At 55.0% G+C, this 25,507-nt stretch overlaps 1 protein-coding gene across 1 annotated transcript in view; it reads left to right on the top strand.

The window, feature by feature from the left end:
• Nucleotides 1-13,149: 13,149 nt before the first annotated feature.
• The window catches only part of CTNNBL1 (catenin beta like 1), an 85,602-nt gene continuing 73,244 nt past the window's right edge, over nucleotides 13,150-25,507 (top strand). The window contains exon 1 of the mRNA XM_088154147.1: nucleotides 13,150-13,258. Within this exon, the coding sequence (XP_088010273.1) occupies nucleotides 13,229-13,258 (30 nt within the window). The 5' untranslated portion in view covers nucleotides 13,150-13,228. The remainder of the gene's footprint in view (nucleotides 13,259-25,507) is intronic.

Here is a 25,507-nt window from a genome sequence, read left to right as displayed (position 1 = left end):
TAGAGAGAGAGCGAGAGAGAGCAGGGGGAGGCAGGAACAGGCTAATATATCTAGATAGGCGTGTGTGTGAATATATATCAGGGCACTCTGTGTATTAGCCTGTCAGACAGGCTGGCTTTCTGAAAGGCATTTGCATGATTTCCTTGTCCTTGTTGGGGGAACAATTGGGAGCCAGAGTGAGAACGAGCTGTTCTCTTGCTTCACCAGCTTTGCAGGCTGGCACAGGGACCCCTCAGGAGCTTCTCATGCACGGCGGCCAGGAACAGGCGGCGCACCCAGACAGCTCCTTCTCCCAGGCTGAAGGGAGGGGGGTTTCTGTGGGCATCTTAGCCCAGCTTCCTGCTGGACTACACCAGGCAGAGACCTCAGAGCCCGGCGTCGCAATCTCCTTTGCTGTGGGGACGCTGACACCTGCTTTAGGAGCAGCCCCCCAGCTACTGGGCCTTCACCATTAATGTTGGCCCCTCGATGAGAAGAGCCGTTCTGTAGGTAAAACAGCTAAGCCAGTGCAACATCTAGAGAAGTTTGCGCAGGCTCATCTCAGGGGAGCAGAACCCACTTTTCCTCCCGGTGTCTCCTCTGGCAGAGGAGACCTGCTTCTTCTCTTGGTGGATCTTCAAGAAGCTGCTCTGCAGAACTGCAAATGCCAGCCTGAGCCACGAGGGTGCCTACCCTGCGCCTTGGCAGAATAAGCGCCGAAGCCTGAGGTGCTCCCTGGAGAACATAGCCTAAAGCCTCGGAGCACCCTTTGGCCTTCCTGGCATTTCTGTCTGAGGGCTAGAAGTCAGTCAGTGGTCCTCACACCCATTGCCAGAACACGTAGGACTGGTCAGGAAGGAAATTTCTGGGTTCCCTTGCTTGGCCTCCCCTTCCCTCCCTCCCTCTGCCTATTCAGTCTCTCCTTCTTCTGGACACAGATTCACACATGCATGTTTGCACATGCAGATGACTTGGGAAGGCACCCTAGTAAGCCTCTGTAGGGAGGGAGCCCTCCCCGAGTAGCCTTGGCCAGCATAAACAGGAGGGCTGCCTGAGGAGGGTTGATAGAGACTCAGCCGGATGGCACCCCTCCTGGGCGTGACGCCAAGGGGGACAAAAATCCCCCCCCATCCCCACACGCATATTCTCCTCCCAAAGGAAGGATATGCACAGGAGGGGGGGAAAGAGATCTGCAGGTGGTGAGGAGTGATGGGCGGGGGAAAGGAGGAAATCAGAGGCAAGCGAGACGGTCCTGGAGGGCTTCCACCTGGCCACTAGCGGGGAACCATCTTGGCCACAGGGTGCAGACGTAGCCCTCCTCCACCTCCTTCTGCGCAGGCCAGCACTGGTTGTTCCGGCAGAAGAGGGCCGCACTCCCTGTGCTTCTCTGCAATGTAGTGGGATCCTGTTGAACTCCGGCCTGGTGGCTTTCTCCCTCTTTTGTTGCCTCCATCAATTTGGTCTGAGATTTCTTTCTTTCCCTCTATTATCCAGCCTGATTAACTCAGCTGCACCTGTCAACTTTTATTCTACAGAGCCGAGAGCTCTAGAAAGAACCTGTTAAAATGCATGAGTTTTTATCGCGTTGGCTCTTTCCTGGCCAGCAACCCTGAAATGGAAGGAAGGAAGGAAGGAAGGAAGGAAGGAAGGAAGGAAGGAAGGAAGGAAGGAAGGAAGGGAGGGAGGGAGGGAGGGAGGGAGGGAGGGGCAGGCCTTGGCTCCAATGAAAACAACTGGCTGGAACATAAAAAAATAGTAAGATGGCAAGGGCCCAGCCTCCAAGACATCTGCCGTGTGGCCACCTTCGGCTGCTTGTCCCCACTGCTGAAATTGGCTGGAAACGAACCCAACTTAAGAGGCTGCTTTCCGGATTTCCATCCATTCTTCAGCTCTGAGGACCAGCTGGCCAGATGTTCTGCCCCAATGGCCCTTGATTGATGGGTTTCCCTGCCTCTTCCCCCTCCTGCTCCTGTCAAACTCACAAGCACCAATCACTCTTAATTCTGGGGGCAGGTCTTTGAGGACCTCTGGTTTCCTTTGAGAGACCTTTCGTGGGAGCCCCCACTCGGCCCCAGATGTGGCCCAGGTCAACTTAAAGCCCAGGAGAGAAACTGCAAGATGGGAAATGCCACTTTTGAAAGGGGGCAAGGCAGCTTTGTGAGGGTGGCTTTGTCTGTGCGTTATTTCAAAGCATGGTCAGTCACAGGTGAAGTCCGATTCCCCTCTACAGTGCCCTGTGGAGATCACACCCAGAGCTCTGCGTAAGATGCAGGGCGCCATGTTGCCAAAGGATATTGACAAGGGCAAAGGCGGACCATGATGGGGAGGGAGGAAGGTGAGGACAGGCTGAAAGAACCTGGGATGCTCAATCTGGAGAAAAGACAACGGGGGCGGAGTGGGGCGGGGAGATACGACAGCCACGTTCAGGGTACGTAAGGAGAAGCTTCAGGGAAGATGGTCAAGAACGATCCCACACGGGCACAGAAACTTAGGACCAGAAATAACGGGTGACCCATTTTGTCTGAATCTGAGGGAAACTTTCTGATGGGAAGATCTGTTCAGTAGGGGAGAGGTCCACCTACGGAGGCTGTGGGTTCTCCATCGGCAAGGTTCTAAGAAGAGGTTGGACAGCACCTCTCATGGATGGTTTAACTGGCTTTTTGTGCATTGCAGAGAATTGGACTAGATCAGTGCTTCTCAACCTTGGCAGCTTGAAGGTGGGTGGACTTCAACTCCCAGAATTCCCCAGCCAGCATAGCATAGCATAGCATAGCATAGCATAGCATAGCATAGCATAGCATAGCTGGCTGGGGAATTCTGGGAGTTGAAGTCCACCCACCTTCAAGCTGCCAAGGTTGAGAAGCACTGGACTAAGAGGATCCTTGTGACCTCTTCCAGCTCCACAGTTCTGTGTTCAAGCCCGTCCAGTGACCCTGTGGAGTGTTGGACATCGCCTGTGGCTACATCACACGGAAGAGCCCAAATCCGGCCACGAGGCCAGAGAATTGCTGCTCCAAGCTTTTTCTTCTGCAAGCAAGTCTAACTGTGGTGATCTGCCCTGCCTTTACTCCCAGCAGCAACCTAACGGGTAGGTTGGGCGGCAGAAGAAAGGGAACTTTGCCTCCAAGCTACCCAGTTCGCCCCCTGGCCCGGCCTTCTTTTCTCTGTCGGATGACAGCTCCCATCAGTGTGTGGCATCTGTGGGGGAAGCCTCCGGGGGAGGGGGTTTCAGAATCTGCTTATGGTGATCCAAGCCCCACCTGTCACCTTGCCAATGTTGACCTCCCCTGCAGATGACACTGCAGCAACCGTCTGTCAGGAAGGAGCGTCTCTTCTTCAGGACAGAAGTGAAGCCTCCATGGACAAGAGCAGCAGCTCCGTCAGTGCTGCCAGCCCAGGATGGAAGGGGCCCGGAGCTTCCGCTTCTGTCTGACCACAAGCGCTGGGCAATTTTTCTAGTGTTTGGCTCTGGTGTGGCAGCCAAAGGTGGCTCTGAGCTGTGCCCCTCACTTTGCCCACCAGAAACGTGTCCCAGAACTAGTCAAAAAGTCGTGCTAGGATTTCACTGCTATTCCTGTGGGGTCCTTGAGGCAGCAGCAGAACTGAGCTGTTTGCTGCATAAGAACAAGTTGGCTGAAGGGCACGTTATATGGCGGACCCTTTCTCACGGCCGCTTGCATGTCCTTTCCTCCTGGCCTTGGGTTGGCTGGGATGTGGACACACATGGGGCTCCCTCGATGGCCCCTCAGCAAGGGGACCAGGCAGAGCTGCAGCCAGGGGTGTCCACAGGCCATGGCCCAGAAGGTCAAGACGGCGCTGCAACAGTGCAATCGCGCACATAAGGAAGGGGCAGAGCTTCAATCGTGCTGTCATGGCCCCGCCTTGACCGTCTGACCACACCCTGCAGCTGGCCCTGGCCACTGCCCTTCCTGCTTTGGTGGGCCAGTTTCAGAGCAACCCCAGGGGGCTTCCCTGCTGCCCTTTCCCCACCCCCAGCTTCACCTCCCAGAGAGAGAACCACCCCCACCTGCTCTCCTGAAGAGCGTGGGTGGGGCTGATGCTCCCTCCTGCTTCATCCCACGCCCCTCTTGAGTTCCGGTGGGACTTTTTTTCTTTTTTGACGGTCTACTGATCTCCTTGAAGATCAATACCCCCATGTCAACCCCCCTCCTAAAAAAGAGAAAAATTCCTGACAGGTCTATTGATCTCTTCCTGGAGTGCAATATTCACATAACTCTGGGCTTCTGCAGTTCTTCTCCGTGCTTCTTGCGAACGTGCTGGTGCCTGCACCTCCTAGCGCTGACCACGCAGGGAGAACTTGGCTGGCAAAGAACGCCATCCTGCACAAGCCGCTGTGCTCCAGCTCGCCTCAAGGTAAATCCCAGGTAAATCTCGAATACTGTTCAGGTTTGTGCCCGTGTGCATTTGGCGTGGATCTGGGAATATCATTTGGATTGCATAGAAATTGCATAAATAAAAATAAATACATTTTCTGGCAGACCCACCTTCGGTCTTCCAAGACTGATACTCCCACATCCGCCTCATCACCCTGGAAAGGACACAGGCTGCCAAGAGTCCAGCCTCTCTTGCAGTTCAGGCCAGTGTGGCCAAGAAGGGCAGGGCCTTGCAGTCGGGCAAGGCAGGGCACTGAAGACGTTACCTAGCCGGGTAATGAAACGTTTGCAAGAAAAGAACCAAGCTCAGGGGACCCCAAGGACTCCATAGTCAATAGAAGCTGGGGGTTCCCAGGCCCCGCAGTATGGGTGGCAGAGGGCCCTGGGCACAGGAGATTGCCCCTTGGGTGGGAAGAAGAGGGAGGGGCAGCTAAAGCCCTTCCAGATAGTCTCATGCGAGGGGGGGATGGGGTGGGGGCTCCTCAAGAGTGGCCGGTGAGGTGCGTTTGGGCCAGGAAAGTGGGGTGAGGAGGGGACCTATGTGGTTGGGTTGCCCTGCCAACCCGCCTAGCGCCCGGGGAGTGTGGGAGCCAAGCGGTGGTCGGGCAGTGGGGAAGTGGAGGGGGCAGCTGGCCCAGCGCGGGGAGAGGGGCCCAGCGGCGCAGAGGGCGGTCATCTGGGCAGGAGCCCGGACGCTCCTCGCGGCTTTCCCGCGCCGCGCCCGAAGCCAGAGCCGCCGCCGGGGAAGCAGCTCCCGGGAGGCTCGGCCCGAGCCGGCCCGGCGGAAGGAGGGAGGGGAGCGCCGCTGCCATCGGCTCGCCTCCCCCGCGCCCCAGGCTCGGCCCCGGCCCGGCGCAACTCGAGCCGGCCGCGCCCCTCTCCGGCGCTGCGCAAAGGGTTGGGGTTAGCCGAGAACGAGGCGCGGCGCCCACCCGGCGGGCGTCCTCGGCAGGTCCCCCGACCGCGCACTCGGATTCAGCACGGGCAGCGGAGCGCGCCGCGAGTTCAGTCGCGCCGGGCTGCCGGGCGCAGCGGGGGTGGGGGGGGGCGCGCGGCCCGGACTTCTCCGGCTCCTGCCTGGAAAGGCGCCGAGGGGGAAGGGAGGGAGGGAGGAAGGGAGGGAGCGACTCGGGGTCGCGGACCGTATCGGCGCTTCCTCCTCCCGAGGAAACGGGCCGCCAACCTGTTGGCGACGCCCCAGCAGAGCTCCTGCGGCTTCCGGCCCTCGCGGCTGGCCGTCCGGCCTCCACGGCAGCACTTTGGCGGGCTGCAGGAGCAGCATCTCCTGGTGGCCTCCTTTCCCGGCCCAAGCCGGGTCCCGGCGCGCCGGCCTGCTGCGCCTGCTGCTTCGGCCTTCTTGCCGGAACCCGGGAAGAGGCTTCCTTTTGGCTCCCCGGTCTGGATTCCAGTCCTGCGTCCTTTTGACTCCGGGTCCCTCCGCATGAAGGGGCCCGCCACCGTTTGCTTGCCCGGCTCTTCCTCCTCCTCCTCCCCCTCCCCCTCCTCCGCCAGAGCTTTCCGCCGGAGTTTCTCCCTCTGCGCGCCGGGAAGCCGGCAGCCCGGCGGTCCGTGCCGCGAGGGCGGGCCCGCCGCGCCCCGCTTTCTCTGCGAGGGCCAGCTCGCCCGCCGCCTGGAGGCTGCCCAGGGGTGCAGGAGCGGAGGAAGCGCCGCCTCCTCTTGGCAACCCTCGCGCCCGCTTCCCGCGTTTAAGGCAGGGTTGCTTGCCCCGACGTGGCCGAGCAGCGGGGCCAGCTCCCCGCGTTGCCCGGTTCCCCCGCAGGCGAGGGAGGCCGGGGGGAGGCGCGGCCCTTAGGACCCCCGCCGGGCTCGCGGGGGGACGCTGGCCTGGGAGCCGAGCGGCCGGGCGGGCTCCGGGCGGCCCATCGCCCTCCCTCGCCGGCGGCCGCTGCCCTCCCGCCGCCCTCGGAGATGCTCTGCCCTGAAGGTGGCAGGAACTCCGAGGAGCCGCCTGGGACGGCTGCCCTGGAGAAGCGATGCCGGCTGGGCCGGGAAGGGCGGCAGCGCCTGAAGGACAAAGCGGCCGCCCAGCGTTTGAGGTTTCCCCCTGAAAGGCAGCCGTGGAAGGCATTAAAATCATAAAGGGACCCCAGAGGGCATCTAGTCAACACCCCCCCCCCCCCGACTAAAGCATTTCAGGCAGACAGCTCTCCAGCCTCTCCATAAAAACCCCAGTGAAGGGGAAGACCCCCCTTCACAGGGCAACCTGTTCTGGTAGTGGATGGCTCTTCTCACCCAAAATTCCTCCTCACGCCTAACTTGAAGTTGCCCCCCTCTTCTGGCCCTGCTCCCGCCCTCCAGGGTGGCAGAGAAGAAGGCCTCTCCCTCGCTGGTCCCCCTCCCACATGACAGACGCCACCTCAGCCCTGGCTGCATCCCCAACCCTCTGGGCAAATGGGTCCTGACGATCATGGCCAGGCCTCTCCTTGCGAGGGTGCCCCATCCATTGCTCCAAATCGGGGTGTTTGTGGGGAGGGGCAGGGGCATGGTGGAGCAGGCCAGCTTTGAGGGATGTGCTGGGTAAGACGAGCGCGGTAAGAATCCAGGTTAATCGGGCAGCAGGCAGAGAAACTCAGGCCCATGCTGGGGGCTCCGTGAGGCTGGGGGAGCCTCCCATCCTGCTCTCCCCCCATGGTGGTTCCACGAGCCACGGCTCCGAGGGGCTGTCAGAGGGCCTGACAAACCGCTTGGCTGATGGTTCATAATGCCAGCGATGATGGAAGTGGGAGGCGCCGCCAAGAGAGCAGGTCGGGGACGTGTGTCAGAACTTTATTTGCGGGAGGCCAGTGCTGGTGGCAGGTGACGGATGGAGGGAGAGACGCTGGCCTTGCAGCTGAATTGGGGAGGGGGTGCATGGGCGGGAGACAAGGCCGTTGCAGTTCTGCGCAGAGGCAAGCAAGGGTTCCGCCCGGAGAAGCGAGGACTGAGCAGCGAAGCAATCTTGGTTTGTTTCTCCTGAAGCTCCTCGCTGTTTATTGGCCTGTTGGAGGTGGTCCCAACTCAAGGTCCCAACTCAAGGTGGTGCATGAATCACCCTGTGAGGTGGGAGGGGCTGGCTCAAAGTCCCCCAGGAGTTTCTCTGGCTGAGCGGGAGCGAGGACCCAGGTCTCCCCACTCCTAGGCCAGCACCTTCCCCATTGGACCCCACTGCCTCTGGGGCTGAGGGGGAGGGACTGGCCCAAAGCCCTCCAGGGAGCTTCTGTGATGGGGGGCAGAGCCAGGTCGTCCTGTTCCTAGGCCAGCACCTCCCCCCCACTGCACCCCGCTGGACCTCTAACAACAACTCCCGCTACCAGCCTTTGTGCGTCTTAAAATTCTTCATCCATTTCCCCATCTTTAGTAAACATTCTATCAAGCTATACAAATTGCTTTTTTTTAAATTGTACTTTATTGAAATCTAATTTATGTAGAGCTATTTGCATTTAATACAATTTCATTAAGCTTTGTTTTCCCCCTCTGTAAACCATCTTTGGAATATTATGGTGCTTAAAGGAAGCTAAAAAATGGAAATAATTGCAGTGATGTGGAATCTGTTAGGTCTCTTGACCCATGGTCTGAAATTCCCTCCCTCCCTCCCTCCACAAGGGCAGAAATGATGGTTCTGCTTTGCCCAGTGCCTGGGCTGTTTTCTGTCTGCCTGCCCCTTTCCCTGCACAAGAGGCCTTGGAACCAAGTGAGCCCCCCAAAGACCTTGGGGGGAGGGGAGCCACACTGGCTCTGCCCTCCCTTCCGCACATGGTGACCAGCCTATCTCCAACCTTACTCTAGGGAGAATGGAGTGGCACCACTTCCCTAGAGTAAAGTTGGAGAAAGGCTGGTCATTTCCCTCCCCAAAATGTTTCCAGGGGGATTTTCCTGGCATCACCTCCTGGCACTAATCAAAATCCAGAGCAAGGCTTTGTAGAAGTGCCAGGTTCTCTGCTGGCACAGAATGCCTTCTCTGCATGTTATTTTGCTGTAGACACTACCCTCTGGGGGAGTGTGGGACATCAGTTCCCATCGTTTTCAATCAGCCATGTTGGTTGAGGATGATGAGAGTAGGAGTCCAAGGCATCTGAAGAACCCTGGGGGGCTGTTAAGCCCCACAAAAACCAGGGAGGAAAGAAAGAGGCTGGCCGGATTTGCAAGATGCCATTAAGCACATCAACTAAGGACCCGGCCTCGTTTGCCCAGCATGAAGCCTGGTCAGTTTTAAGCCTGGCTGGTCTTTCCTTTTTCTCCTCAGTGGCTTAACAAGTCCTCCAGATCCATTCAGTCTGGCTAATTTAGGGAACCACATTGTGAGCCTGGACGAGGGATTAAGTTCCATAACCAGGGTAAGCATGTTAGGCAATGCCAGTGGCCACAATGTTCTTGGGGGTCTGCAGATAAAGTGGATATTACAGGCAGAAGAAAAAGAAATCCAGTCCCTCGCCTTCCGCTGTCCACATTTTCAAGACTCTCCCTCCTTACCCTGGGTGGACCTTGCAGATGGCTTGTCCCTCCACTCCCAGCTCGTCCCCATTCCAGGTTGCCATCCTGTGGCAGCCACCTCCAGCCCCCCGTCCGCTGGCTTCTCCGCTTCTTTTCATCACGGTTTGCTTTCCGTATCCGGGCTTAATTCAATATTTTGTTCCCACGCTCCATCTCCCTGAATTGGATAACGCCACTCTCTTGTTGAACCCTCCCCTGCCGTTGCCGGAGAAAAGGCAGTTTCCCAGGGCGCAATCAAGTTGGATTGCAGTCTTTGGAGAGCAGGGGCTGACGAGGCCAGGGACCGCACAGGCCCCCTCAGACGCTGCAGCCAAGATGGGGCCCGCACGGCTGCTGCCCGCTTCCCCTTTGCTGGGGGGCAAACAGGCACAACAACCCAAACCTTCCCTAGCAGGGCTCTGACCAGAAGAAGCAGGGCTGTCGGGGGCTGCACTGAAGGAAGGAGAGGCTGAGCAGGGGCGGGGAACCTTTCTGGACTTCCCGATGTGCCTGGGGGGCAGGGGGGAGGCCTTCCGGTGAGACCGTGATGTCGCTGAAACAGCGGAAGCTTTTTCTGTGATGCTGGGAATGGACCCTGAGCTCCCATTCCCACCCGCAAACACCCTTGGTTCCTCCAAAGCAGGAAAACCTGTGCAGCTGAACGTTTACCATTTTGCCCCTATATTTCAGTGGGCTAATTGTGGGGTGCTTTGGGGATGAATGGCATGCTAGGGGCCATGTGCAGCCTAGGGGCACGAGAGCCTTTTCCTGCAAGCTGTGCACATCTCAGTCCGTGTGGACCCGTACATCCTCTCGCGCAGGATTTCTCAACCTTGGCTGCTTCAAGATGGGTAGACTTCTGCTCCCAGAATTCCCCAGCCAGCGCGCTTTGAGACATATGGACTTCCACGCATCTTAAAGTGGCCAAGGTTGAGAAAGACTGCTGCAGCTCCTCCACGAAATCCTGGGCAAGTCTAAGGAACTCCACGCCACACCCCTCTGTTTGGCTGCTTTCAGTGCTGGAGGAAAAAGCCAGAGGGGTAAAGGCCTCGCGCTCCAGCAGGATGATGCCATGCTGTCGGGCCTTGCAATCCGCTTCACCTTCCGGAAGGGACAGGGTTAGGGTTTTTGAACTTTGGAAATGCCTGTATTAAAAAACCACAGGAATAGGCAGCCTAGAAATGTGTGTAAATGAATAAATATCTGGTTCCACCAAGGGGGTCCGCAGGGTGTGGTCAATAAAGTCAAGATGGTGGCCATGATGGTGGGATTGAAGCTCCGCCCATAAAGGCCAGGCCAAGTTTTTATCACACTACTGTGGCTGCCATCTTGACTTTTTTGACCACATCCTCGCAGCCCCCTGGCTTCCACCAAGTTTTGTGTCAGGACAGCCCAAGCAGGAAGATAAGATGGGAACGGGCTCTCTGTCTTCTTAGGTATTTATTCCATACTTCCCTTTTTTAAAGCAGTGCTTCTCTCTTCTACATCAGCCTTAGTCCTCCGGCTTCCCAATACGTCCATCGTCACGTCCTGAGCATCAGCTGGCTTTGGCCGAAGAGCTGCCCGCGTGCCTCGGTCGCGGCTGGAGCTCCTGCGCGTCCTCCGCAGACGAAGGGCAGATGATGCAGGTTCACGGGGGGCCGTTTTTCCTTCCCGGAGGGGGGAGATTTGTGGAGCTCATTTCACCCGCCCGGATCCTCCTCTGCCTCATTGGAACGACCCGGGTGCCGGCTGGGGGCCCCTGTCAAAAAATTACAGATGTTTTTAATTTCAGGCCTATCTTTCAGGCAAACTCCCACAGAGATAATGTGCAAGCTCCGTGCCCAGTGATGTAGGAGGAGATTTTTGTTACTGTGGTGGTTGGAAAGATGTACTACCCTGCGTTTTGCAGGGCTCCAGACAATTAGCTTTTCATACCTAACTCTCTGTGTTCACAATGAAATTTTGCTTGTCGTGGGTTTAGTTGTGGCTGCAAATGAAATTCGTTTATCATGCCTTTTGTTAACTCCAAGGCTGCGCTTCTCTTTCCTCGAACAATGGGCGAATCAGGCGTCCCATTTTGCAGAAGCATTTTCTTCAGGAGAAGAAAGCACGAACAGCTACCTCGGTGGCTCGTAAAAAGAGCAAGTATTTGTTTGCAAAGGTTTCGACCGTGGAGCAATCCGGCCTACGGTGCCAGCCTCGAGCCACAGCTAACAGCAGGGGCCTAGGGTTCTGCCAAGCTCACCGAGTGCCACACTTTCCGATTCATGCCCTCACTCTCCTCCCACAATCTAGGATAATGGGCTTTTAGCTTGTGGATCCTTTGGCTTCAGAAATACCCTTCCTGTCCTGCTTCAGGGCAACGGAATACAGCCACTTGTGAACAGCCTCGTTGGCCAGGATCCCGCAACAAGAAGGGCTAGGCGGCTTGTGGGTTCTACAGATTGGGCCATCCTGTGAAGCCGTGACACGTTTGGCCATAGAATGTTGGATTTTGTGAACCGGGTTTTGGATCCAGTATATTGTGGAATGCAACCATGTAAAGAAAAGAATATTCCGGCATGGGAACATCATTGTCTAAGCCAGGGTTTCTCAACCTTGGGGACTTGGTGGGTGGACTTCAACTCCCAGAATTCCCCAGCCAGCCATGGGGATTACATCAGATTATTTTGCACCCTCTGCAAGTGGAAGAGCTCCCAGAGGCAGAAGGATCCCAGTGGCTTTTCTCAATTCCTGGGGGGGGGGGGGGGGAGATGGGGGGAGTTTCCTTCACATTTATCCTGTTATTCAGTGCAATCTTTCCAAATTGTTCTGAACTGAATTGTAGAACTAGACTGGTATCATGGGATTCCGAGAGCTAAAATCAGCTGATTTTTCAAATAAAATGTGGAACATTTCAGGCAAAAGTGACCAGACTTGGTTGAAAGAGCCCACTCTGGATTCTGCATTCTTTCCGACCATGTCTTTATTTAACTGATTTCATTTTATACCCAAGCCACTGTGAGAATTTCAGGGGTCACATTTGGCCTCCGCAATGCCAGCTGGCAGCATTCTTGGCCTCCCGCCCTATGTTTGACAGATAAAATCCCTAGCTTTGGGGCTTTGAGAAAGCTGAACTCCTCGGCGTAGCTAAAAAGAGCAGCTAGTCTTACTGCAACATGGAAAATGTTTCCGCTTGTGCAACCTGCGGATGCAGACGACCCTTGTGGACGCTAATGGCAACCGCTCGCGGCTAGATCCTTGCTTATCTCAGATTTGAAAGACTCTGCAGGAAAGAGTCGGGAGTCGGGGTTAGAGCAGTCCCAGACGAGTTCAGTGAGGGCAGGGCAGGGCAGGGGTCTTCTGTGTCAAGAACCAGCAACTCTTGCTAAAGCAATCGGGGGGGGGGGCGCCACGCGCGCGCTCCTCACAGCCTCTTTCCTCTGGAGTCGGGCAGCACGGAAAATGAGCGCTGCACCGGCCTCGTCCCAAGGCGTTTCTGAGACAGCCCAGCCCTCCTCCGCTGCTGCGGGGGTCTCCGCCGCTAAGCAGGGAAGTTCTGCTCTGGGAGCGGTCTGGCAGGTTTCACTGATTATTGGTCGACGCCGCAGCCGGGTGAGCCCCCCGCCCCAGCGACGGGGTCAGCCCAGGGCGCCCCGCCAGCTTCGCCCGGTGCAGGCACGCCCTCCCCGCCGGCCCCGCTCCGGGCGGCAGGAGCGCCGCTCTTTCCGGTTCCTTCCCCCGCACCGACCCCCGGCTGGAGACCCGAGGGAGCCCGACCAGCGGCTCGGCCAAGCGGGGGAGACAGAGGGGGGGGCAGCCCCTTCTCTCCGCGGCTCGGAGGGCTTCGGACGGGCGCTCAGCGCTCCTCCGGAAGACCTTGCCTCCGCCGGCCCGGGGGCTCAGCTGGCGGCGTCTGCCTGCCGGGGGGAAGCCAAGCTGCGCGTCCCCGTCCCCGTCCCCCGCCGGCCAGACCCAGGCGGGGCGGCGCCGCTGCAGAGCAGCCGTTGTCTCGGGAGCTTTCCGCCGGGTCCAGGTCGGGGGGGGCTTTGCGCCTGCCCCCTCCTACCGGGCCGCGACGGACCCCCGATCCCCGCCTGGCGCAGCAGCTGCCCGTCCCAGTCGGGGGCCTCCAGGTCAGGGCTCCTCAACCTCGGCGACCTGAAGAGGGGTGGGCTTCAACTGGCTGGGGAATTCTGGGAGTTGAAGCCCACCCCTCTTCAAGCCGCCGAGGTTGAGGAGCCTTGCGCGCCTATTGCGGTATTTACGGCCTCGCCGCGGAGTTCTACGGCGGCGGGGCGGCCCGGCGGCGGCGCGCTTTACGGCGGAGGGTCCAGCCCGGCCGCCTCCCTGGCCGCCGCGCGGCGCTTTACGGCAGCCCCGCGCGACCTCTTGCGACACACGGCGGCGCGGGAGCGGCGGCCATGGACGTGGGGGAGCTGCTCAGCTACCAGGTGAGGCGGGGTCTCCCAGGTCGCGGCCCCGTCGCCCCCGCCGGGGTGCCCCGAGCGGGGCTGCCTGCGAGCCCCCGGCCGGCGGGCTGCCGAGCGGGCGGCCGAGCGGGCTTAAGGGGCGGTAGTCCAACGGACAGGGAGCCGCTGAGGGTCCGACGAGGCATCGGTGGACCCCCCGCCGCGAGGGGGCTGGAGTGGGACCCTCCCCCGGCGGACCAGGGCCTTTTCTCGGCTGCCCGGCTCGGGGCGTTCGGGCCTGGGATTTCCTGGTGGTCTCCCATCCAGCGCCAGGCAGCCCATTTCGACTTAGAAGGTCGGCCGGGGCTGCCCCGCCCCCGCCCCAAGGTCCTAATGTGGGGGGCGCAGCCGTTCGGCCCAAGGAGGAAAAGGTGCCCGGCAGGCCCACCTCTGAGTCGGGGCGAGGAAACGAGGCAGCCGCCGTGGGCGGGCGAGGGTCCGCTGCTCCAGCCGGTGTCCGCCCAGGCTTCTCCCTCGCGGAGGGCCCCGGCTTCCCGACCCCGACCCCCCCCGCGGGGCGGAGTGGTCTCCTGCGCGGCTCGGGCGGGGGGACGCCGGGCCCCCCCCGGCTCGCCGAGCGGGTCTCGGAGAGTTCTGCTTGCGCTGCGTTCGTTCTTAGCGCTTGACGGTTGCGCTTTAGGATGCGCATCCCGCGGGAGTCGGAAGGGTTCGCGCGGCGATTCAAGGCAGAAAGCTGAATTCTCAGAACGAGCCGCGGGGTCGTTCGCCCGCAGACCCCATCTGGGCGTCTGCTGGAATATACCCAGCAAGGGGAGCCCCGCTTCTCTGGGTCGCTGGGGCCACTGATGAGGTGCCCTCACTGCCAGCCCGCCTCCGCGGCGCTCTGTTGGCCTTGTCTTCCTGTAACCTGAGTCCAGTACCCCCCCCCCGATTCTGGAACCGTTTTCATGCTTGGGTGTCGCTCTTTATCCGGACCGAGCTGCTCAGCGGACCTCCTTTATACTGATTGCTCACTCTTGCGTTCAGTCCATCTTCGTTCAGCTCCCATTCGTTCTTGACCTGATTTCACCTTTTTTTTGCCCTGTACGCTTCTTAAGGGATCAGTTCTCACAGCATTCAGCCGAGTCTTATGTTTCTCCTGACATAGCTGACACATTCAGGCAAGCCTGCCTGCCTGCCTTGCAAAAGACCACGCACTTTCCCCCATTTTCTAACATTCCACCCGGAGTTTTTCATGAGACCTGGCAATGTCACACCTGTGGTTTGCCAGAGAAACTGAAACTTTTACAGATTCTCAAATTCCAAAGGAGCTGAGAAAATGGAGATAAGCAATATCACTAGGAGCAGAAGGCCACAACATTTGATAGTAGAGCCAACGGTGGAGAACCAGGAACTGGTAACCGTGAAGGAATGAAGAACGGAGGCAGGGCATTTAGCTGGAAGTAGCAGCCAGATACAAAGCAGCTTGTGGAGTTGTATTAATCAGGCTTGCGCCTAGGATCACCCGGTACAGATTAACAAGCAGAATTCAGAAGTAAGCAAGCAAAGTAACATATTGTCGAAGGCTTTCACGGCCGGCATACGATGGCTGGTGTGGGTCTTCCGGGCTGTGTGGCGTGTTCTGGAGGTTTTGTTTCCTAACGTTTCGCCAGCACCTGTGACCGGCATCTTCAGAGTGCAGGAGCACAGACAGGAGCAGTTCTCTCTGTGCCCAGGGTGATGTGACCCTTTTGTGGGTATTTATAGAGATCTGAGGGGGGGGAAAGGGGGGGATTGGGTGTGTGTGGGGGGGGGTTGAGTTACTGAGTGGCTGCTTGTTTTGGTGTCAGCATCTGTGTGTATCTTCCTGGGGATTAGGCAGGGTTTTTTCTTCTATTGAAGACCTTCTATACCTTCCCGGTATAGCCTGGTTGGGAAACCATTGAGATTCACAAACACCAGCACAGTTTCAATAAAAAAGAGGAGAGTCTAAAAATCAACAAAACCTGGCTACCAATCCTGAAAAATACAGCCTGCAAAAGGTCAACAAACTCAGCTCAACCACCAGGACATGTGAACAGTTCACACAATGAACTTGCTAATCACCCCCAGCAGCCCCTCGTTAACAACTCAATAGAAGAAAAAACCCTGCCTAATCCCCAGGAAGATACACACAGATGCTGACACCAAAACAAGCAGCCACTCAGTAACTCAACCCCCCACACACACCCCCAATCCCCCCTTCCCCCCCCAGATCTCTATAAATACCCACAAAAGGGTCACATCACCCTGGGCACAGAGAGAACTGCTCCTGTCTGTGCTCCTGCACTCTGAAGATGCCGGTCATAGGTGCTGGCGAAACGTTAGGAAACAAAACCTCCAGAACACGGCCACACAGCCCGGAAGACCCACACCAGCCAAAGTAACATAGTTATTTCATTTATTTAATAAATTTATATGGCTGCCCATCTCGTATACATGACTCTGGGTGGCTAACTATTCAAACAGAATAAAAACAAGGCCAATAATTAGAAACATAAATAACACAGTGTAAAATAGCAGCTGAGAATAATCGAATGCCTCACAGTCAATATAGCCCAAAAGCAGGCTCACCCACACGGTCAGGGCTCCAGGTTTGATGACAAGGCTGAGTTTTCGATGCCTTGCAAAAGGCCAGCAGGGTTGGGCCAAGTCTGATGGGGGGGGGGTGAATGATGTTTCAAAGGGCGGGCACCATGGCAGAAAAGGGCCTCCTCCTGGCTCCTGGCAGATGGCACTCTCTCGCGGATGGGACCCGGGGCAGGCTCTCCTGCCGGATCTAATGGGCCAGGTACTGTAGGCCCTTCTGGGGAGAGATGGTCCCATAAGTAATGGGGTGTTTGTCAGGGAGTGGATGACACATCGAGCTCCCTGGACCAGGGTTCCTAACTATATAAAAACAGAAAATATAGGGAGTGTTTTTCTGAAGGATCCTTTTGGAATTTTTTAAGACTGCTGTCTCTAATGGAAGACTTCAGTATAATGCTGACGTTCAGGATTGTTCTGAAGTTTGCTAGAAAGATACAGTGGTACCTCGGGTCACGAACTTAATTCGTTCTGTAAGTCTGGTCGCGACCCGAATTGATCGCGACCCGAATCAAATTTTCCCATAAGGTTCAATGTAAATACGGGTAATCCGTTCTGACCCCTCCGAATTTGGTTGCCAACCGATTTTGGTCGCGTCCCAAATCAAATTTTCCCATAAGGTTCAATGTAATTACAGTCAATCCATTCTGAACCATATGTATTTTTTTTTTTAAACCGCAAAAATATGACACAAAATACAGTACGAAGAGAGAGAACACTAACCTTGCTCGAGGCGACTTCTGGCGTGGAGGACAGGAAGGCGGGTGGGGAGGCGGTTATTGCTTGGAGGGAGAGTCCCCCTCCCTACAGGAAGCCACGACCACGTGTCACGGCAGGGAAAATGGCCGTGGATCCTGTTCGTCACCCGATGCGGAGTTCGCGGACGGAAGCAAACTTTTGCGAACGGTGCTGTTCGTGACCCGAATTGGTCATGAACAGAAGCGTTTGTGACCCGAGGTACCACTGTAGCTCTTTCCCTTCCATTGATTTGACTGGGATGCGTTTACTGTACTATTCGTCAGCCGACTCTGAATGGAGCATGAGGAAATGGCCTCACCCCCGCCCGTGGCACTGTGTGGGCCCCCCTTCCTCCTTCCTCTCCCACTTCTTAAAAACTCAGCGTGGACATGGTTTGGCGGGTAGAAGTGTAAGCAGCGCCCGCAGGTGTTGGATCCTCGTGAGGACACTGAGAGGGTTCACGCATCTTGGTGTTGGCTTAGCCTGGGGTGTGAACTGGTCAGTGTGGTTTGTAAACCATGTTCTGTGGCTTAGTGTGTTAAGGAAACCCAGCCTGTTACAATTTATTGAGCAAGCTGTGGTTAAACAAATGGCCTAGTGTGATATGTGAAACCCCGTCTTTGCAGCTTTTTAAAATAATCCTGTCTCTCAGAAGAACAGCAGTTTGTGGGGCTAGTACTGGGGACCTTTGCGAGAATGCAGCGGTCTTGGCTCCTTAGTATGAAACGGCCCTTGGAAATCTTGGGCGACCTCCCCACCTGCCCCAGGAGCCCTTTTCCAGAGAGCTGCGGCAAGCGGTTGACTTCCCTTCCTCCTGCTACGAAAATCTCGTCTCGGCAGCTGAAGGCAGACTTCCTAAATTCAACTAATGTTTTTATAACAGCGTTCTGATCCATTTATTCACATACGGCCTGGAGTTTCATGCTTGAAGATGCCTATTCATCATCCCCATTTCAGGAGAAAGCCCCACGCCCGTTAAAGCCTCAGCCAGCCTCATTACAGGGGGGCGTTCTCGCGTAAGAGAGCCATAGCTACGTTGGTTTTCACAGACTCTCGCCGTGGGGGGCTTGCCTCAGGGCGCATCTGGGATGCGGCCATTTCCCGGCGACAGCGAAGCAGTGGCCCGGGCTGGGAGTCCACTCTGGCGTTAAAACCGGGGCAGGCACCGCTTGGGGAATACGAGGGGCACGCCTGCCCCCAGGCCCAGCAGCAGTGCAGTTTCTCCTGTCTGGTGCTTTTGCCATACGTGGCCCTTGCTTTGGCCTTGGCGTCTGGGACGGGCAGCTTCCTCGCCCGCTTCCCTCCTGCTCCGCCTGTCTTCTTGGGCCAAACTCCCTGGAGGCAGCTGGGGTCGTCTGCCCGCTTTCTCTCCCCGTCTCCCTCCCCGCTGCAGTTCTCCTGTGTTCAGCCCTTTATGCCAGCACTTTGTTTTACTCCTAATCCCAAGGGAAAACATTCATTTTTTTCTCCTGTCATTATTTCTTTAGTTTTGGGGGGTTTGCTGTTATTGATTGCCCTCTCATTTAATTCTAAGTACTTTTGATGTAATTTGCATGTGGCATGGAAGTCATTATGAAATGTAATACAGTGCTGTATTTCATCACCCTCATTTTTTTTTTCCAGCCGTTTGTATGGAAAAAGAAAATTGATTTTCCTCATAATTTTTTCTACCAGCTTTGGAAATAAAGTGCTCCTGCAGTGAGAGGAGTTGGGGGCGGTGGCGGATTGCATTTATTCAGGCATATTTCAAGTCTCTTTGGCCTCTCCCACGTTGGTCATAACCTGGAAGAGGGGAGGAGGCCTTCCTTCATAACAGCTGCCTGGGTCTGGGCTTCCTTGCCTTTCAGCTCCTCTTCAAGGCTCTCCGTTGGAAACGGATCTAGTGTGTCCGATCCTATGCTTGTTCACTCCGACTTGGCATTTCTGCAGGGCAGGGTTTGAAGTGAGACTCCACATATGGCTGAAGGACGGGGCTGGGTGGAGGCTGGCGATTTCTGCAAGATTTGCAGTTCTTTCACTCTGACCTGTGGCAAACGGTCTTCCAAAAAGTCTTAGCTTTAGCCATTTTCCCCCCCGTTGTCAATCTGAAGGTGACATATCTGGAGTTTGGAGGTGAGGGCCCCCCAAGTAAATCACTGCCTCCAGGCCCCGACTCATCCCTTGTATATAGGGACATTCAGCTTTTCCAACTGAGATACGTGTACTGGATGGGTCAGGTCTTCCTAAAAGAGATGGTCTTGCGAGCATAATTGGGTACCAACAGATACTGGTCATAGTCCATTATGACTGATGGGTAACCTCTCCCAGAGATCTCATGTAGATATTAAAGAATTAGAGAATCGATCCCTGTGGGATCCTCCAAGAGGATACCTGTGAAACTGACCTCTCCTTCCCCATGACCACCGAATGGAGTCACCTGCTTAGGAAGGAGTGAAGTCACTCTCAGACAGGGCCTCCCATTGCAAACCCTCACACGTGATCCAGAAGGGTGCCATATTTGATGGGACTGAATGCTGCTGAGCTGTCAAGTAGGATGAAGAGGGATGGGAGCCCCTCCTCCAGGTCCTGACGAAGGTTATCCCCAGAGCAACAAATGGCATTTCAGTCGGGTAGCCAGGCCCGAAGGCCACCTGAAAGGGGTCCAGACAATCTGCTTGCTGTAAGACACGTTGTAGCCAGGGCCATCCCATCTTCTTCTCTACGGTCTTCTGGAAGAACTGAGACAGGGCAGCAGTCCTGCCAGTTTTAGGGAAGGCCTCTTCAGGGGAGGGTTGTCAGCCCCATTAGGTAGACCAAACCAAGAAATCAACTCCACAGGAAGGCTAAAACTTCTTTTGTTGAGATGAGCTACAGTGACGGAATCTTGCAAGTTGGATTTTGCTGAAGGCCCTCCTCCTCCTCCTCCTCCTCACGCTCCACTGACTTAGGGAGGTGTCTTCCTGAACCGCTTCTGAATGTTATCTCATTGTTCTGGACTTAAAATGTGTTTCACCCCCGTTGCCCTGGTGACGGATTTTACATGTCTCCGTCAAGGTCATCTTCCTACAAGGGTGCTCCAATGCCTCCTCAAAGGCATTTGGCACAGTGCCTTCCCCTAAGGATTCAGCTACTCCAATGGGCCGCCTGAAAGAGCCAGGAAGGGCAAGGCTCTAATCCTCTGCAAAGCCCCTTTCCTCTTCATCAAGGGTGCCAAGCAGAAAAGAACCCCAGGTCACAATACAAGATGCACCCCTAGCCCCACTTGAGACCCCAACCATCAGGAGTCGAAGTATAGGGAGTTGGAAGGGCTTTATCATCAAAACGTTCAGCAAATGTGTCCCAGTGGCCAGGTTGTAGGTCTCGCTTGCCTCCCTGGCGGGCATCACGTGACCTTAAATAAGGTCACAGAACAGCAACCACTGGTGCAAAAAAAGTGGAGGAGTGCGAATGTTTTTTTGGCCTTCTCGCCATAGCGTGGGCTCCACCATGAGCTCTTACCCGTGCTGTCATTTAGCTCTTGGTCTTCCTCTGTCGGTGCTCCCAGCGTTGCTTCTGCGGCTTCATCTCCTCAAGTTCCTTAGTGAATTCACGTGCATCTTGGGACCTGCAAACGAGAGAGGCTGCTTGGGGACAGTCTCATCGAGTGCTCTGGTAGCCTCCCACCTTTGACCAGGCATCTGATGGAACTGCCGGCCGTTACGTTACGTTACGGACCTGCCTGGACCGACCTGACTAATTGCTTTTCCTTTCTGATTCTCCTGGACCTCTCTTCTCTAAACATTTGATCTATGCTCTGCTTAATCAAACAGCCATGTTCCTCTGTGCCAGGCTTGGCTTGGGCTGTGCTGGGCAACTTGCCTCTTAATTCAGCACTGAACATTGATCGGAAGGGGGAGAGGGAGGGGGAGCTGCTGTCTGCAGCAGCAGAAAATACAATAACAATGAATGCCGCACCTGGTGCTGTCTGGAGAATGCAGGAATCCATAAACTTTGCAATGGCAGAGAAAGCCGTTGCAGATGGTCTGAGCTGATGATTAAATATTGCTGCTGCCTTGCCCAGAAAAGCTGCACCAGCCCTGATAGGTCTGGTTTCTGATGACATGCAGGGATTAGGGGGTCGTAGCCAACCTAGCTGGTTCAAGGGCTCTCTTCCGCTTTATGCCAGGAGAGGAGAGCGGAGCAACTGCCAGGGTACCTGAGCCGATCAGTGTGACTGCAGTCAGCTGATTCCTGGCTGGAGGACCGTGGCGAGAGAGTGGCAGAGGGAGCGGACAAGGACGGGTCACGGGCCTGGCCCCATTACAGGAGCAAAGTGATGGAAATGGCTGTGGGAGGTGATCCGTCTCTGTGGCAAGCCCCCGGAGGATGCCAGGGAGACTCCTTTCACCCAGTCGCAGAACAGACGTAACTGCCGTGCTGCACTTCCGGTAGCGGATGAGCCCTCCGTGCCCGGGCGCTCTTGCTGGTGAGAAGAGGCAATGTGTGGCTGGGGCTCACACCTGTCTCCTCCAGTTTCCATACTGCCAATTGCACACTGGGTGCGTGCACCTTGACTTTTTTTTTTGGGCAAACATTCAGACTACAGCAATGGCGTTGCTGAAATCAGGTGGCGGATGGCAGAAGTGCAAGTGAAGTCCTTGGTCCTCTCTGAGCTTGGTGGTTTGCTTGCAGACGTTTCATTACCCGACTAGGCAACACCATCGGCGCTAGTGAGTGTGGGGTTTGCTCTGTTTATATACAGTGGAAGTGCAAGTCCCGCTTATTTTCTAAAAATGTCTTCATAAGCTTACCAGTAGGTTTCCAATAACCGTTTTTTGAAACCATTTCTATAAAGTACTGTGTGAAAATCTCAGCCCTGCCCACTTCCTATAATGTCCTGTCCTGCAGCTAGCAGAGAGGGAAGGTGCTGAGTGATGCCTGACCCTGGGCTCACGCTGGCCTTTGTGAATGCTGGACCATCAGGCCCCGGGCCTGGGTTGAGAGACTTGTGGTCCACCGAGCGGCTTTCCCACATCTTGGCTGCTTTTCTGGCACTGCGGGACCTCCCGGCTCCTGCCCTGGGGAAGGAGAGCAAAGTGCGTAGGACTCCGAGCTGCTTTCTCAGGGGGCTTCCCACAGTGGCCAGACAGATGTTCAACTCACCCCAGAGCATCAAGGTCACTCCCGTTGCCAGACACTTCCCCTTCCACAACTGGAGCTCGGGGGCACAAGGCTTCTAAGCATCAGTGTTCCATGTACTTCTTGCAGCTGGGGCTTGACCTCTTGTGTCCATCTCTTTTCTAAACCTAGCAAACAGGTGGCCGACTCGAGCAATGAATTCTGTAAATCAAATCTTTCGCTTGTTGGAATCTTCTTCCCATTACTTGCCTGCCAAGCCAGCGTCGCTGAGCAGGGAGAGCATCTTCCTCTTGTCGTACATCACGGCCGGGCCCGCTGGATGTTTTGCGTTGCTTTCAGTCCCACCTGGAAGTGAATCGGCATCCTGCCTTCCTTGCCCTCTCCAGGGTAGCATCCCCTTGCAAAGGACAGGGCAGGGATTTCCCCTTCTGTGCTCACCTTACTGCACAAAATGCCCTCCGTGGGAAGGGCCTATGAATTTCCCTCTCAGCAGGCCAGCCAGCAGCTTAATTTCCTGTTTTATCTAATGTTGATTACTCCTTTTGAGAGGCACTAGCCAGTACAGGGCTGGAAGGAGGCTGTCAGGTGTTACCAAAAAGATTAAAAGGGTGCTGGGAAGAGATCAGATATTGCTTCTGACTCGGGGCTGCTTCCTGAAGTCTGTCTAAATTGATAGCTAATAGGTAGCTCTCTTTGATGGCTCTTTTCAGCCAGATTCATCTGCTGGAATCCTCACGCAAAAAAGCCCTTTCACTTAGGAAGATGCGTTTCATCTTTCTTCAACAAACGATTTCTCAGCAACAAGGTCCATTTGCTTTTGCACTAGGCAAAGCAGGTATCCTTTTAAATAGAATTAAGCCAAGTACATTAATTCATGCCCAAGTTACTTTTTGCTCCACTCCTCCCAGTTTCAACCCTGTTGAGTTGCTGATGAGGCTGGGTTCTGCCGAGCCTGCGCCTTTGTTCTTTGGCTGGAAGGAGCCGTTTAAAAGGCGGATTCCGGAGGCAGGGCCGGCAGGCAGGCAGGCAGGCGGCCAGCCGTGCACCGCGAGCCATCCAGCAAAGGACATCTTCCAGCCCGGCTCTTTATCTGTTTACGGCAGTATTTGGAAATCACCTTTCTGCCCCAAGGGTGATATACATTATTACTCATATGCAAATTAAGAATAGAGCAAGCTATTTTTAAAATATTCAGAATGCAAGGTGGAACTCAGAAACCCATCAAAGGCAAGCTTATCTTTGTGGTCCACCTAGGTCCAACACAAAGGGGGCCAGACTCTCCTCATTTGGTGGTTGCTTCATTGGGGAGGGGGCATGACCAACGTGCTGCCCAGAAAGGCCAAGAGAAATGGCTAAATAGTTGGATATCTTTTCATTTTTTTGCCACAAAAAGCGAGGATAGGTTGTGTAGTGGTAGAGAGTATTACTTTTGCTAGCTATTCCCTAAAAATTAGAGGAAGTCCTAAACACTTCCTGCTGTAAGTAGAAAAGGGCATTAAGAATCATGTAATATCTTTAAATTTAGGGTAATGATTGCTTGTGCAGTGTTTTTGGTAGAGCCTGTGTCCTTGGAGATGGGTGGAGATGGTTGTCTAGAGCTTCCTTGGAGGCTTAATGAGTGTCCCAGGCTTGACACACCGGCCCCCTCCCCTTGTCTGATTGGTTGCCCAGTGGCTTGGGTGCCAGGCACAAGAGGCTTTGATGCTCAGCTTAAATTGCAGCTCGGTTTGCTGGAGATGAGCAGGCTCATTGCTCTCAATGTAATGATTAAATGAGATAAGACCTGCCAAATCTCAGTTACAAAAAGAGAGGATGGTGACAGAGCAAATCAGGGGGCTTGCGTCCCATGGTGGGATAATTTGATCCTGAGATTAAAGGTTGGCAGACCCCACGTATTTTGCACGAGCGAATCGTTCGTTCCTTGTTAGATTGGCTGCCTTTGGGCAATGTTAAAGTCAAGTTCGAAGGGCAACATGAGCATCATTTATTATTTATTTTTACTGTAACATTGATATACTGCTGACTCTGCATGGATTCCCAGCAGTTTGCACAAAATCCAAAATAATAAAATCATAATATTCTAGAAACTTACATGAAAAACTAATCATGACATCCTACTTGGCGTTAGCTCAGGGCCATCAGAGCACTCCAGAACAATTTCATTCAAACTTCTGGGGTCAGGTGTTCCATAGAGATGGAACAGGTACTGAGAAGCATTTTTACCACTCTCTTCCACCCCACCCCACCCCACCCCCTAATTTTACATGTCCGGGATTCTTAACATCCTGAGTCAGGAAACCCGCACTGGACTACTGAACTTTATTCAAAGTATGTTACCTGGGGTGAAGCCATATTGGTGACGTCCAACACTTTAAGTTGTACTTGAAAGCCTGTTGGCAGCCCACACAGTGCCTGCATAACTGGATGAGCCTAGTACCTCTCATCTGCTGGAAGGTGGGCTGCTAGATCCTGTACTGACTGGGAGGTCTCCTAAGGTAGCCCCATGTACAGCACATTGCAGTAGTCATTCTAGAGCGAATAAGGGCATGGATGACTTCCTTGGTAGGACTGCAACGGGTACGCTAGCTCTAGCTGGTGGAGGCCCTCTTAGTTCCAGCCTCCTATTTAACAACAGCTATCAATTCAAGAGGACCTCCAGCTTGTAGATGTGCTCTTTCAGGGGAACATAACCCCATTCAGAAATAACGGGGGTGAAATTAGAACCAGATGAACAAACACCAGCTCTGTCTTGCCAGAATTTAATTTCAGCTTGTTCCTTCCCATCTAGTCCCTCATAGACTTAAGAACTTTGTTCAGGGTTTCAGCAGCATCCCCGGCCAGTCTAGGGCGAGGGTGTACATCTGGATATCGTCAGCATGTTGATTATAACTTATCCAGACAAACTGATGGCCTCTCATCCAACAGTTTCATGCAGACATTAAAAAGCAGGGGTGAGAGGGACAAATTCTGTTACACTCTACAAGGCAGTAACTAGCAAGATGACCTTTCCTCCCTACCCCACAGACTGAAAGTGCCCACTTAGATAGGAGTGGAGCCACTGAAATGTAGAGCCACCAACTTCCAAACCCAGCAGGCAGTCCAGAAGAATACCATGGTCAGTGGTTTCAAAAGCTGTGCAGCGATCTAACACGTTCCCCCCATTTAGAGCCCAGCAGAGGTCCTTAACCAGGACGACCAATACTGTTGCATTCCACACCCAAACTTGAGCCCGGACTGAAAGGAGTGGGCATCATCGACTTCATCTAAGGTGTTCAGTAGTTGGCGTTATCGTTAGCTTTCCTTAACATGGGGAGACTGGACAGTGATTGTCTAACCTGGCTGGAGAGGTCTAGGAAAGTCCTCTTCAGGAGCGGTTATGCCACCAACCTTCTTCAATGAGGCATTGAGAGCTTCCCAGATCCAGCCACTCACTCACATACCCCTTGGCATCCCATGGCAACCAGGTTGGGCATGAATCAGTCCCATGGGGATCATTCCACACATCACCTATCCACCTCTTCAGAATTAACAAACCAAAAATAATCCTAGGGATTTGTGCAAGTGGTACCTCACCCACCTCTTCAGACCCCACTTGTACAAAGTTCAGACCTCAGTGAATTTGATGATTTTATTAGCAACGTGTTGCACAAATGTCTCACAGTGGCTCTACGGTAGTTGTTGAACCTCACCTCCCAAAATGAAGCAAATAACCCAGAATGGCCCTTGGGACACCCACTGCTGATGCACTAAGGGCTGGATGGGGCGGCACGTCCCCAAACCGAACCTGGGCGTCCTCTCGGGGGGTGGGGTCCTCTTAGTCTCTTGGCTTCT

Source organism: Python bivittatus, unplaced genomic scaffold (genome assembly GCF_059951505.1).
Source record: "Python bivittatus isolate LINGU-HERP-01145 unplaced genomic scaffold, Pbiv_v1 ctg000700_np1212, whole genome shotgun sequence".
Taxonomy (NCBI): Eukaryota; Metazoa; Chordata; class Lepidosauria; order Squamata; family Pythonidae; genus Python; species Python bivittatus.
The sequence above is the reverse complement of the archived record's forward strand: the minus strand, read 5'-3'. Positions and strand labels throughout refer to the sequence as shown.